This window comes from Perissodus microlepis, chromosome 1 (assembly GCF_051167445.1).
Source record: "Perissodus microlepis isolate ML-2025 ecotype Zambia chromosome 1, ASM5116744v1, whole genome shotgun sequence".
NCBI lineage: Eukaryota > Metazoa > Chordata > Actinopteri > Cichliformes > Cichlidae > Perissodus > Perissodus microlepis.
In genome coordinates, this window is record NC_140461.1 from 37,907,694 (window position 1) to 37,920,466 (window position 12,773).

Sequence of the window (12,773 nt, forward strand, 5' to 3'; positions counted from 1 at the left end):
CAAAGTCGGGAGAAGAGATCAGAAACGTTTAGCAAATATAAGTTTAATGTGTCTGTTCCACCTGTTTTGAAAATGTAAGGCGTTTTCACCTGTGCTCTTGGTTGAGAAGTTCTTCGGCCTGACGAAAGCCTCGTTCTGTGCCCGATGCTTGTTAACATTCAGTGTACCCTAGTAAAAAGGAATGAAGCAGCACATTTACTCTTCTGCCACTGAGTTTGTGTTAAACAATCTGGTGAAAAACTCCACTGCCTTCTCTTTGTGACATCTCCACACCTGCTCAGGTACAGTTGGGGAAATAATTATCACTGCTGAATTTGTAGGTTTCCTCAGTTACAAAGAAAGAACAATCATTCATGTTATTTCTTTAATGTTAGTTTCATTTAATGGAGAGCGATAGAATATCAACCAAAAACCTAGAATCAAAAAAACATTAAATAAAAGCCATAAGGTGACTTGCAGGTCCCTGAGTGAAGTATTTGATCCCCTACAACCAAGCAGAATCTTCCACAGATTGGCTGTGCGCTCTTTGTACACAAAATACAACCAATCAGTCAATTACAGACACTCCTGATCCCAACACGTTCTTCCATTACAACTTCTTCACCAATGTTGGAGTCGTTACCCGAAAAAGTTATGTATTGCACATTGCTCATTACTTTTCTTAACATAGGGCAGTACATGGATGGTCCGAAGGCAGTTTGGACCACAGCCTTCAAGAACCCCACTGGTAACATACTACTCCACTTGTCTGTGAAGGTTCTCAGTCATCCAGGTCATTGTAGTCTAAGGAGCTTCCAAAGAAAAGCGTCTGGACTTCTTTAAGTTGCTTGAAGACGTTTCACCTCTCATCCGAGAAGCTTCTTCAGTTCTAAGGTCAAATGGTGGGGAGTCTGGGATTTAAACCTAGTGGGAGTGTCCCCCCACAGAGGGACAAAAGGACCCCCTGATGATCCTCTAATCACATGAGCCAAGGTGTGAAACTGGGTGTGGGTCCCAATCAGCCAGAGTTTCGGGTGAGTTCATTGTGAAACCTGGCCCCACCTTATCATGCGAATTCCTGAGGTCAGATGGCCCCGGATGTGAGTGGGCGTTAAGGCGTCTGGGGAGGGAACTCAAAACTGGATTATAGATGGCAGAGAGTTGGTGTCGTAAACCCCGCCTCTGTTCAAAGATGGTCGCTCACAGTGGACATAGATGGCTTCTTTCACTCCTCTTTCAAACCATCTGTCCTCTCTGTCCAAAATGTGAACATTGGCATCCTCGAAAGAGTGACCTTTGTCCTTTAGATGCAGATGTCCATCTGCATCGGGAAACTCTTTCTCCCCATCGTCACCCTCTGACTACTCCACTTGATACCAAGAAAAGTCTTACCACTGGCAACAAAGGTCTCTACCCCAAATACTAAGCCATGTTTTGCTTGGGGACTCACTGAAAATAACTTGCCAATCCCTTTATGACTTTTTTTTAATAATAATGTGTTTTTTCTGTCTCTCTCCTTTAAAATTAAACTGCAAGAAAAATTAGAGACAGTTCATATCTTCTTCATTCAATAACAGTCCTGCTCTTCATCTCGTTTTCTTTATTCATCAGCCCCTCAAATACTCCTACCTCCTCAGCACACTCCCTTCACTCATCAGTGTATTTCGTTAGTATAGATTAGTATATGTATTAAAGGTACCTGCAGTTTCTCTGAAAAATGAACAGGCTTAAAGCTACTAAAATATTTAAACTTTGTTCCTGCAGTTGTTTTAAACTCGTGTTTTAAAGAGAGATCCGGTATACTTAAAACAGGAGTTAGAGAATTGTGGATCAATATGTTTGTCATTGCACAAGATGATTAGATCTTTAGCATGAATGCTCACCTCTGTTTTCTACACACACACACACATCACTGATCACATCACATGCTCACAGAGACACACACATTCACATACACACACATCACATGTTCACTCTTGCAGAGACACACGACACACGTTCACATGTGAGTGTCTTATCTGTCGCATGATTAATGTTGATGTTTGTGTAACCACTGAAGTTAATAAAAGGGCTTTGAGGGAAGGCTGGAGTTGGGCTAAGATCAGATGAAGAGCTTCTCCCCTTGCAGCAAGTAAAAGACAGAAAGCGCTGAGTCAGCAGGGTTTAAGTGTTAGACCCAACAACAGGTTGGTACATTTTTACCTGAATGTAACGTTCAGACTTTATACCAGCCTCCAGGACTTCAGCGGGAAGATGTTCGGGAAACTCTTTCTCCCCATCGTCACCCTCTGTCTCTTGTTGTGCCTGAGAAATGGAGCTAAACAGTTCATGGGCTGCCTGCAGATCTGACCAGAAGCTTTGCAAATAATCCTGGCAAAGGAAAAACACACAGGTCAAGAAATAAATGACTTCAGTTGGCCTTCTTAGTTCCAGTAATATCCCTTCAAGGGCCTAAGTTTTGGATCCTCTTCCACTTAACCTTATCAGGTTCGAGAAATAGAGTAAAATCTTTCAAATTCACCTCAAATCAACAGCCAGATGGTTAAAACTTTTGATACAGTTAGACGTCCTCAGTATTAGTATTACAATAATAGTTAAATAGATATAAGAACTGGTTTCAGAATGAATAAAGCGAGTTTTTGGAATGGGCTTAAACGCCACGACCGTTTTAGGAAACCAACCAATTTAAATGAATTCTACCAATTCTGGTTGAAAATTGGTCCAATATCTACCCAGAATTGCGCGAGGATGTGGACTGTACAGAAAATCAAAAATGAATTCAAACTTTTACACTGAATTCTTTTTTTTAACTTATTAAAATTGTGCGCTGCACAGTGATTGGTTTACAGAAATCATCAGAAGTACCAAATGACCATGACAGCCATGCTCATGATGAGTGAATGTAAACTTTAATAGTTTTCTGACTCATTGTCACTGTGTTTTATACAACCACAGCATGCTTGCTAGGCTGACATGAATTGAAAAACAAAGTGCAGCTCTCCGTATGTAAACAGACTAAATGCCACATATATTTACATTTTGTCACTTAACCAAGAAATCATGTGTAATGACTGAAAGTTTGACAACAACCACCAATTTCACTTCTAAGTGAGACTGTTCTAATACTGTTGCCAAAAATGTAAGTGTTTTAAAAACCCATGCCTGCTATATGCTACAATAGTCCCACTGAAGATTAGTGAAATAATACAGACCAACCAATTGTTCCATCATATAGGCTCCAACACAACGACTTTACAATGTAACACAAAGAGCTGACTTTCAGTTTTAGGTGTTCAAACCATGCGTTTCTCTAAATGCATGATGATAAATCCCTGTAAGGTGGCTACATATAAGAAGCCGATATAGAGTAGATGGTACTATAAAGGTATTTCATATACCTGGACGGAGATGACGTACACTCCAGACGTCAGGCTGCTGAACTGAGCTACGGCCTCGGGATCCTCAGTGATCATCACTATATTCATCATTCCTGCCAGGTGGTTGTAGTACCACACTGCAGCTGAGTACACACACCTACACACACACACACATTAAATGAACTCACAAGTTTAGCATAAGATGCATGAAAGCAAATTGCCCGCTAAAGCAATTATCTTTAACATATCCCACTGTTTTTGTTGTTTTGTAGGTGGAAGTTATAATTTCACACTAATTGTAATTCAAATGGTGCTTCCACAGAAAGAATATAAAAAATAAATGAGTGCCTTATCTATATAATAACACATTTCATGAGAACACACTGCACTTCTAGTTTCATTTTTTGGCACAACATAAAAGTTTGTCAGATCATGATTAACATTACAACCAAGTCTCTATTATTAAAAACACTCATTAAATCATTTTGGTGCTTTTCTCTATTAAACGGGTATAAATATTAATCACTTTTAAGCTGCCATTCACAAGTCCTCCTGATTTCTTTGTTCCTGCACTTGTTTTCTACCTGAAGTGGAGGAAAAACATTTTTGAAAATGTTAAAATGACCCCTTCACCCATTGAATCCCTATTGGGACAAAACACTATGAATGCTCGATTGACATCTTAGCCAGTACGTGTGCTCTAAGTGCCACATGCATCTGCACCGCTGGCCTGTTGCACAATTTGAAAGAAAGTTAAAATTTAATGTTTACACTTTAAACTTAAATTAAATCTCCCAGATGAATTTTGCACACATGTGACCTATACATTTATGTCACTTTCACAAAATATTTTTTAAACCCAGAGACAGCAACTTAACATTTTTAGAAACACAATTTCCTTTCAAGAGTTGCTGAGCAGAAGTAGTCAGCAGGTACAGTCAAGGACATTTTGTGTGATTGGATGACTATCAGGATGTCCTAAAAGCATCATTTGAAAAACCTTCAGTTAATCCAGTCCTAGAACAAAAGAACATATTTCTCCCATACTGGCTTCCCTGTTAAATCCAGAATTTAATTTAAAATTCCTCTTCTTACACAGAAAAGTCTTGAATAATCAAACCCATTTTACACACCCACTTTGCTCTCAGACTGCGGGCTTATTTGTGGGGTTTACAAAAGTAAAATGGGAGGCAGAGCATCAGCCTTCAAGCCATTTTTTGTAGAACCAGCTTCCTATTTGGACACGGGAGACTGACGCCCTCTCGACTATTGAGATTAGGATTAAAACTTTCCTTTTTGATTTATAGTTAGGGCTGGATTGAGTGACCCTGAATCCTCCCTTAGTTACGCTGCAATAGGCAATATTGGGGACTTCCCATGGTGTAAGTATTTCTTCTTTACTGAAGAACTGAATATGTTTAATTAGCATAATCTCCATTGTAATTAATGAGATTTACAAATTTCACCTAGTGAAACATGTAACGTCACACTTTGACCCAGAAAAACAAAATGAAGTCAAAGAAGTATAAGTACAAGAAAAAACATGACAAAGAGGAAAAAATGAGAAAGGAAAAGACTCTATAGACTGTTTCTATGATACATGTGCTGCAGCATCTTGACTGTAGCACAGCACAAGCTAATGTGAACACTTCAGTGAGTGTGGTAAATAATGAGCACTGACCTGGTCTGCCATTTTTCCTGGCTCTCGCCCTTCTCTCGTGGACAGTAAGAGTACTTCTGAAATTCATTGGCAAACAGCACGCAGTCGTGTCGAGGGTCTTTGACAAGGGTTTGCAGCCGCTTGTAATATCTGCACAAACGCACATTACAAAAAAAAACAAGCGCATTCAATAAAATCATAAATTACACTCAAGAAACCCTCTCATTAGTTTGGGAGAATGGTGGGGATGTTAAGAGAACGTTAACCCTGAAGCACGAGGGAGAAAAAATAGACCAAAGCAACGTATGTTGACTTTTCCTAACATAATTTATGTTCCTTTGTTCATTTTCGCACAGACTCATTTTATAAATTAACTCTTGTTTGTAAAAATCTAAATAAAACAAAGACTTGTCTGTCATATAATATGCATTAGACCTAAACAGAAGATCCTGATCTGAAATTATTGAGAGAGGATGCCACCTGGCTTTGTTATCCTTTGAGTTTCACAATAAAAGCCCAGTTGGTGAACTAAAGCAGCAGATTGCTTTTTTCTGAAACATGTTGACTATGTGTAGGGCTGCCACAAACGATTATTTTGATAGTCGACTAGTCACCGATTATTTTTGCGATTAGTCGACTAATCAGATCATCATCCATTGGACGTAAAATGTACAGCTTATTGCACCAGCAGCATCTGCTCTTATATGACTATCATTAGCTTACAGCTGTAAGTGTTTAAGGTATGTGCTAACTAAAAATAAAGACAAGATGATAGTTTATTAAATTTTAATGAAATCTGAAGATTGTTTCGGTGAAGTTTAATAAACTCCTTGCTATCTAAAATATAACAGGACACCGGAGTATATTCTCGAGCATCTCACACTTCTGATAATCAGCTGTCTGCTTGACGTTTATTCAGCTGTGTAAAAACTATAACTTTAATCTCAGCCAAACCGATTTACTCAGGAACAAATAAAATACTAAAAAAAAAAGTCAAACAATAACATTTTTAAGTTATCTAAGTGACTTATATATGTTTAACCTGAGTAGCGAAAGACGGCGGTGGGTTTGAAAACAATTTGCCGGGAGTCCGGTGTTCTCACGGCTCTAGTGAGCCTTGCCCCCGGCTCGCTATCGAGCTAGTGGGTAACAGACGTCTCTGAAAACGTCGGAGCGCTTTTGAAAATATGTGGTGTCTTGATAAACTGAGCAGATATTTGAGGTTTACACAGCTACATTCTCGCCTGAAAATATATTAAACGTTTATTTTGTGACCCAGAAAGAATAATAAGAGTAATATTAAAACTAACTAGTTGCCGCCATTGTTGGAAACTGAGCTGGGCTGCGCTGTGAATTCTGGGACAGAGCTACTTCTTCTTCTTCGGGGTTTAACGGCAGCTGGCATCCTTGTACATGCAGTGCTGCCATCTTCTGTTTCAGTCCGTTATTACACTCTTAAATCCTACTACTTATTCATGCGTCTTTGGGGATCTTACAAAGCTTCAGACGACTCGTCGACTATTAAATCAGTCGTCGACGATTTTAATAGTCGACGTAATCGTGACTAGTCGACTAATCGTGGCAGCCCTAACTATGTGTCAACACTATACTGCACTAACTTTAACGTGGCACATTTCAGAGTACACGTAGTAGCTGTTTTACACTAAAAATGAACACTTGTACTGATCAAACAGATGAAATAAGAAATAAAGGCCTACAAATGCCCCGATCACTAGTTGAGTTAATATAGATGATGTATAGAAAATTCAGCGATTCTGCAAAGGTGAAACTGCAAAGAGAGTCCACGATGAAGCTTTTTTCTCTTTGCTGTGTACGTAAAACTCAATGGAAAACAGTAAGTAGTGATTCAGTATGACAACTCTGTATGTTTCACCAGATGTCCACCTAACACTATCAAAGTGAAGCCTCATCACATTAATGATGCAACACTCTAAAATGGCTGTGTGAGCACAAATCAGGAATAAACTGGACTGAAACCCGAGTTCACGTGGGACTTCTTATTTACAGTGCTCATCAAGTTTGTCCAAAGCTCTCCTGCATGTTTATGCTGGACACAAATTTCAAGTCACACACTCTTTCAGCTTTGTCAGCAGAGCTCTGATATAATGAGGCTGACCCCTGGTCAATGTCTACAAACATGTGTATCTAGGTTAAGCTGGGCACACAGCTAACAGCTTGATTATGAATGTAACTCAACATTTCAAACAGAAAATCAAAAAGAGCATCAGAATGGGGAGGAAAGTCATTTAAAAGACTTTGAGCACGGCTAGGTTACTGGTTGCAGATGAGCTACTCTGAGCATTTCAGGAAGCAGGTGCCGTGTTTGGGGATAGTTAACAACGCAGACAAGTTGCATTCATTTTAATGACATCCCCACTAACTGCATTTTAAGACATGCAGTTAGTGGTGATAGGTTAATTGGAAACACTAAATTGCCCATAGGTGTGAATGCAGAAATGCGAGTGCGAATGGTTGTCTCCTGTCTATGTTAGTCCTGTGACAGACTGGCTGACACATACCCAGGATGGATGGATCAGCATTTACTGATTTCAGTGGTCAATGTGTTTCTTCAACATTACATGACTGTTCAAAACCTATATGATGAAGAACTAAAACAGTTTCCATGTAACAAAGCCACAAATAACAAAAAAAGAACATCAGTACTGGCCTGTTTACTTCCCAGTAAACTTCCCCCCCCCAAAAAAAAACAAAAACAAAAAAACTCAAACAATTGTACCTGCGATTCTTGCTCTGTAGAGCCTGGCAAGCAGTCTGAGTGAAGATGATGCCCTGCAGCTCTCTGAACTCCAAGATCTCCAGGTAGTCGACCACGACAGCAACATCAGGCACCACGTAGTGGGTCAAATCTCCGGGCAGCAGCTTTCCATCTGTTTGGGAAGATCCATGTTCAGCGATAAATTCTTGTTTCTACAGCTCTTTATTTGCTTGATTTCCTATTGGAAATTTTATCAACTGTGCTACAAGACACTTAAAAGCATCCTTCTTTTACATTTGCTTGTTTCCTACTAAACGTTGCACAGATTACAGGAATCGACGTACATCCAGAGAAATGCATTTAAATATTTCCCAAAATGTCCCATATAAAGAGTTTATTGTGCTTACACATCACTCTCTTTAAAATACTTGTTTTTACTTTATTTGCACAGCAGATGTTCATCAGCATATTATATGGCAAAAACTAAAATTTATTGTTACTTTGATATATTTCAGTACCAGTTATTATAATGCAGACTATCTTGATTATGACCCATCATATTAACAGTGAGCTGCCTCGCAGCAGTTTTCCAGGCTTTCTAAAAGTCTTTCTTTGGACACTTGATGGTTTTTCATTCACAGTTATTATACCAAACATTTTCATTTAGTTTTCATTTGTTAAGCCTAACCTATGAATCATTCATAAAAAAAACCCCCACCTAACTCGAGGGATGAACCAGGGTTATATCTAGACATTATAACACAGCAAAAATAAATAAATAATTAAATTGTATCTTTTTCCAATTTCTTTAGCTGAATCTATGAAAAATGCCACAGATAATGCAGCCTGACATTCATAAAATAGTGTTTTTTCACCAACAGGCTGATATCTGCAGCACTATTAGCCCAAAACTTGATATAAACATAAACCTGGCACGTCTTATACAATGTATTTCTTTTTAGGTTTACAGATATTTCAATAAATTGTTGCACCTATTTTCTATTTTCCAAGCAAAATGCAAAGACATGAGGTGTTGCTCACAATGTTTTCAGGGCGCTGTATAACCGACAAACACGAGGAAGATCTGTATTAAGATGAAGTCAATATACACAGTATACACAGAAAAAAACCTTTTAAACTCGTATTGATATTTCATAAAAGTGCTGATCATTCTCATCTCAAACACTAAACAGCAGCACAAATATGCAAGCTTAAGTGATTGTTCTTTACTACAGATGAACCTATCCAGTATTTGGATCACATATCAATGCAGTCCAGACTCAAAAAGCAAAACAGGGTATTGGTGACAACGCTCTAATCTATCCAGTTCTACACTGTTCTGCGTTTACATCCCTACTGTCAGCAGCAGATCACCAGCTGATCATAGCATGAAGGAAACCAACAGCTAAAGAGCTGGCAGCCTGCAGGCATTTTACCCCTGCTATGCCCAAAGCTTTTCTTTGAATGCTTCTAACAAACTGTGGTCAAGTGAGTGGACGTCACTAAAAAGCTCTACAAACCTGTTGGCTTTACTCTCTCACTTGCATGTTCTCATTAAATATATTTGGTTTAACAACTACTACGAACACTTTATTGAACTTACGATAGTACTGTTGGTTGTGTCAACTTGATTAATATTACACCAGTTCACCTGTCTCTTATCAGCCCCACTCCATGCATTACATGCATATGAAGATGTGCACTTACATTAAGACTGAGAGCAGTGAAAGAAGAAACTGTCATAACCATAAAGCACAGATCAATAACGATTCTTACACTGAGCTAAAATTAACTAGTGCAAGTACATTTAGGGAAAACAAAAACATGCTTTTTGTTTTCATCCCTTCAAATGTATTTTTTAACCAATAAACACTAATTCACTAAACATATATTCTTGGATGTATTCATTTGCTGCATTTTACTAACATTTTACAACATCAGGAAAGGAATCTTTGAGTGCATCCTGACTGCCTCTAAAGAGTTTCTTCCTCACAGTGAGGAATATCGCATAACATTGTTCTGCCCACACAAGCTACCGATCTGATACCAAGGTTTTGGTTTTATATCTGACCTACACAAAGTCAGACTGGTGCACCCTCGCCTCTTATCTGTGCACAGGTGGGATTTGCCATTTAACTGTCATACGAGGTAATTCTAGCTTTGGGTCATACTTTATGCACTTTGCTATTTCACGATTCATGTTACAGTGAAGCAAAATATAATATAATAAAAATTACGTTATTTTCCTCATTTGATTGTGTACAGCCCCAAACCACTACCTGCCAGCATTGCGTTAACAGCAACGTTAGATACGTCTATAGCAGTAAACAAAGAGCAGTTTTTGTGAATGTGACATTTTGCTGATTTTACCATTTACACAGTCGGCCTGACACAGTGAGCTGCAGCAGGGAACCCGCTCTCTCAGATAGTGTTCCCGGACCACTCGGAGCTTCCGCCCCACGCAGCTTTTCAAATGCAGCACTCTCTCCGTTTTAATCATCGTCCACACTCACTAATGAGCCACATACAGCTGCCGGCGCTCGCTAACTTGCTGTTCAGCCAAGACTCGGGAAGACACGGTTGTAAACATTCACGGCAAAGTTCAGCGAAATACGGAAGGAAAGGCACGACCGCTGACGTCATGACGCCCAAGCAGTACCGCGTCTTGCTGCGTTCAAGTGCTGTCGGACGCTCACTCAGGCCAGTAATGGGAATTCGTCTTTTTGATGACCTCGGTACTGACTCGGATCAGCGATATAAGAGCCAACACTTATATCAACTCTTAAGGCTTCCAAGCTGCATTACCATTTATCCAAATGAAGCAACGTTAAAGCCTTTAATTCATCTTCATGTTGGCAATTAGAGTCAAATCTAATCTGTGCTGCTCCCTTGTCTGTATGTTTTCATTTGGCAGTTTTACGCCCAGTGCCCTTCCTGACACAACTATACTACAGCACTACCGTAAAAGTAATTATAGTAAACCTTACGATTTCCACAAATTTAAACAAAACTACATTAATATCAAAGCATCAAGGAATACTACAGATGTGTACTAAAGGCTTCATTTATATTGCACAGTTTTAGTGTTTTAGTGCTAAAACAGTAAATGTTACAATTTTGGTGCTACTTTAATCTCTATGTCATTTAAATGTACTACCAAAGTAAAAGAAAAGTTCTTAAAACATATGAGTGAGAGAGAATGTGTATTAAAGATGAACATAGCAGCCGTGACATGGTCATGTCACCCACGAGTCTGTAGAATAGAGTTTGAGGGACTTTTTGTTTGTATGGTTTTATTTGTTTGTTTGTTTTTAATTTAACATATGACACATGGTGGATTTCAAATATGACGACACTGCATGCATGACTGAGACTGTCAGTCACAATTGTCTGTTTTATACTTAATTAATGGAACCATGATATACAAAAGCATCACTGGCTTCACTTTTCACTATAGTGAGGTTCCAAACTGAAAAAGGGAGCTGAGTGTTTTTGGTGTTGCAGTCTTGGCATTTTGATACCAAACTACAAGCCAAGAGTAAATGCATAGACAGTAAAATACCCAGAATGGGTGCAGCAGCCAATGACTGGCCAGAAACACCAGAGGAGCGAAACACCAGCTCTTGGTAGACAGAGCAGTCGCCCAAGACAGTAAGACCAGACTAACCATTCTGTTTACTGGATTGCCTGGATTGACCACAAGAAAGCCTATGACTCAATGCCCCACACATGAATCCTGGAATGCCTAGAACTGTACAAGATCAGCAGGACCCTAAGAGCCTTCATTAGGAACTCAATGGGGATGTGGCAAACAACAGTAGAGGCTAACTCCAATAGCAAAGTCACCATCACCAAGGAAATGCTCTTTCTCCATGGAGAATGGAGCAGTGGTCATTTCCTCTACATGGATGACACCAAGCTGTATGCCAGGTGTGAACTGGCGTAGTCCTGCCGAGTCACCTGAATGGTAATAACAAGATCCAGGATATCAACACCTTTGCCCTGCTGGGATAATAAGCAGGCCAAAGGAGGCGATAGAAGCCACCATGCATGGAGGGTTTCACCCTGAGGCTGTGCGAACCACGCTCCATATGAGACAACAAACATCCACGAGTACATCAGGAAGATAGTCACAACTCACTGCGTGCTTAGCGAATACCTCAGGCAGCAGAAACCCAAGAAAGACGAGGAGCAAGACAAGGAACCATCATGGAAGGACAGGCCCCTTCCAGATACCGACGGACAAACCAACCGAACATAGTAGTGGTGGACAAGCAGAGGAAGATGGTTGTAGTGACAGATGTAGCGACATTTTATTGTTGGTAAGATGCTCCTTTTCTCTGAGTTGTTTATCTGCTAATCCCTTCATCCCTTGTCTTCTGCAATGTCTCCACAGGTCAGAGTGGCTGCAGACGCTGGGGGGCAACAGAAGCACCAGACCATGTGTGTTCAAGGTGTAGGCAGTCAGCATGTGTTTTCTGGGATTACTGGGTAATAGAAGTGGGACACCCTCAAGTGGTCTGGCAGAGACTACTGTGTACCAGTAATAGGCCAGGCATTGGTAGACTCGGGCTTTCCACCAGACCCTGGTCCACCAAAACTTGGTTTGACCTGGGGCATTGCTGGAAGCAAAGTGGGTAGAGGTCAGGTATATTTTTTACTTTACTTTTCTTTACTTTTTGGAGTAATGACCCTGACACTGATCACAACAAAGAAGGGAAATACCTTAAACTTCTATTTGTAACGAGGTGTTTTCATGCTGCTTTATTGCTACTTTTGCTAGAAGCACTTGTTATTATCAGCTAATAGTAAATATTTAGATAACTATAGACGTTATAATAATTTTGACAGGTTTATAGTCTTCCTGGAGTGCAGGAAGATGCAGGAGGCTGTTGCAGCTCAAAAGGAATATTTGAAGTTGATCCAATGTGTGTTAAACAGCGGAGGAAGTGGTTGTTAAGCAATGCAAAGTAGCAGGCGAAGTGGGGCATTCCTCTCGCTGCCTCTGCTGCTCTTTGGC

The 12,773-nt window shown here is 39.8% G+C and overlaps 1 protein-coding gene across 1 annotated transcript in view; it reads right to left on the reverse strand.

The window, feature by feature from the left end:
* dis3l (DIS3 like exosome 3'-5' exoribonuclease) overlaps window positions 1-10,392 on the reverse strand; it is a 39,409-nt gene extending 29,017 nt beyond the window's left edge. The window contains exons 1-6 of the mRNA XM_084922772.1: window positions 10,124-10,392; window positions 7,775-7,925; window positions 5,038-5,166; window positions 3,378-3,513; window positions 2,182-2,349; window positions 90-168 (exon numbers count right to left, since the gene is read on the reverse strand). Of these exons, the coding sequence (XP_084778898.1) occupies window positions 90-168; window positions 2,182-2,349; window positions 3,378-3,513; window positions 5,038-5,166; window positions 7,775-7,925; window positions 10,124-10,253 (793 nt within the window). The 5' untranslated portion in view covers window positions 10,254-10,392. The remainder of the gene's footprint in view (window positions 1-89; window positions 169-2,181; window positions 2,350-3,377; window positions 3,514-5,037; window positions 5,167-7,774; window positions 7,926-10,123) is intronic.
* Between the last annotated feature and the right edge of the window lie 2,381 nt (window positions 10,393-12,773).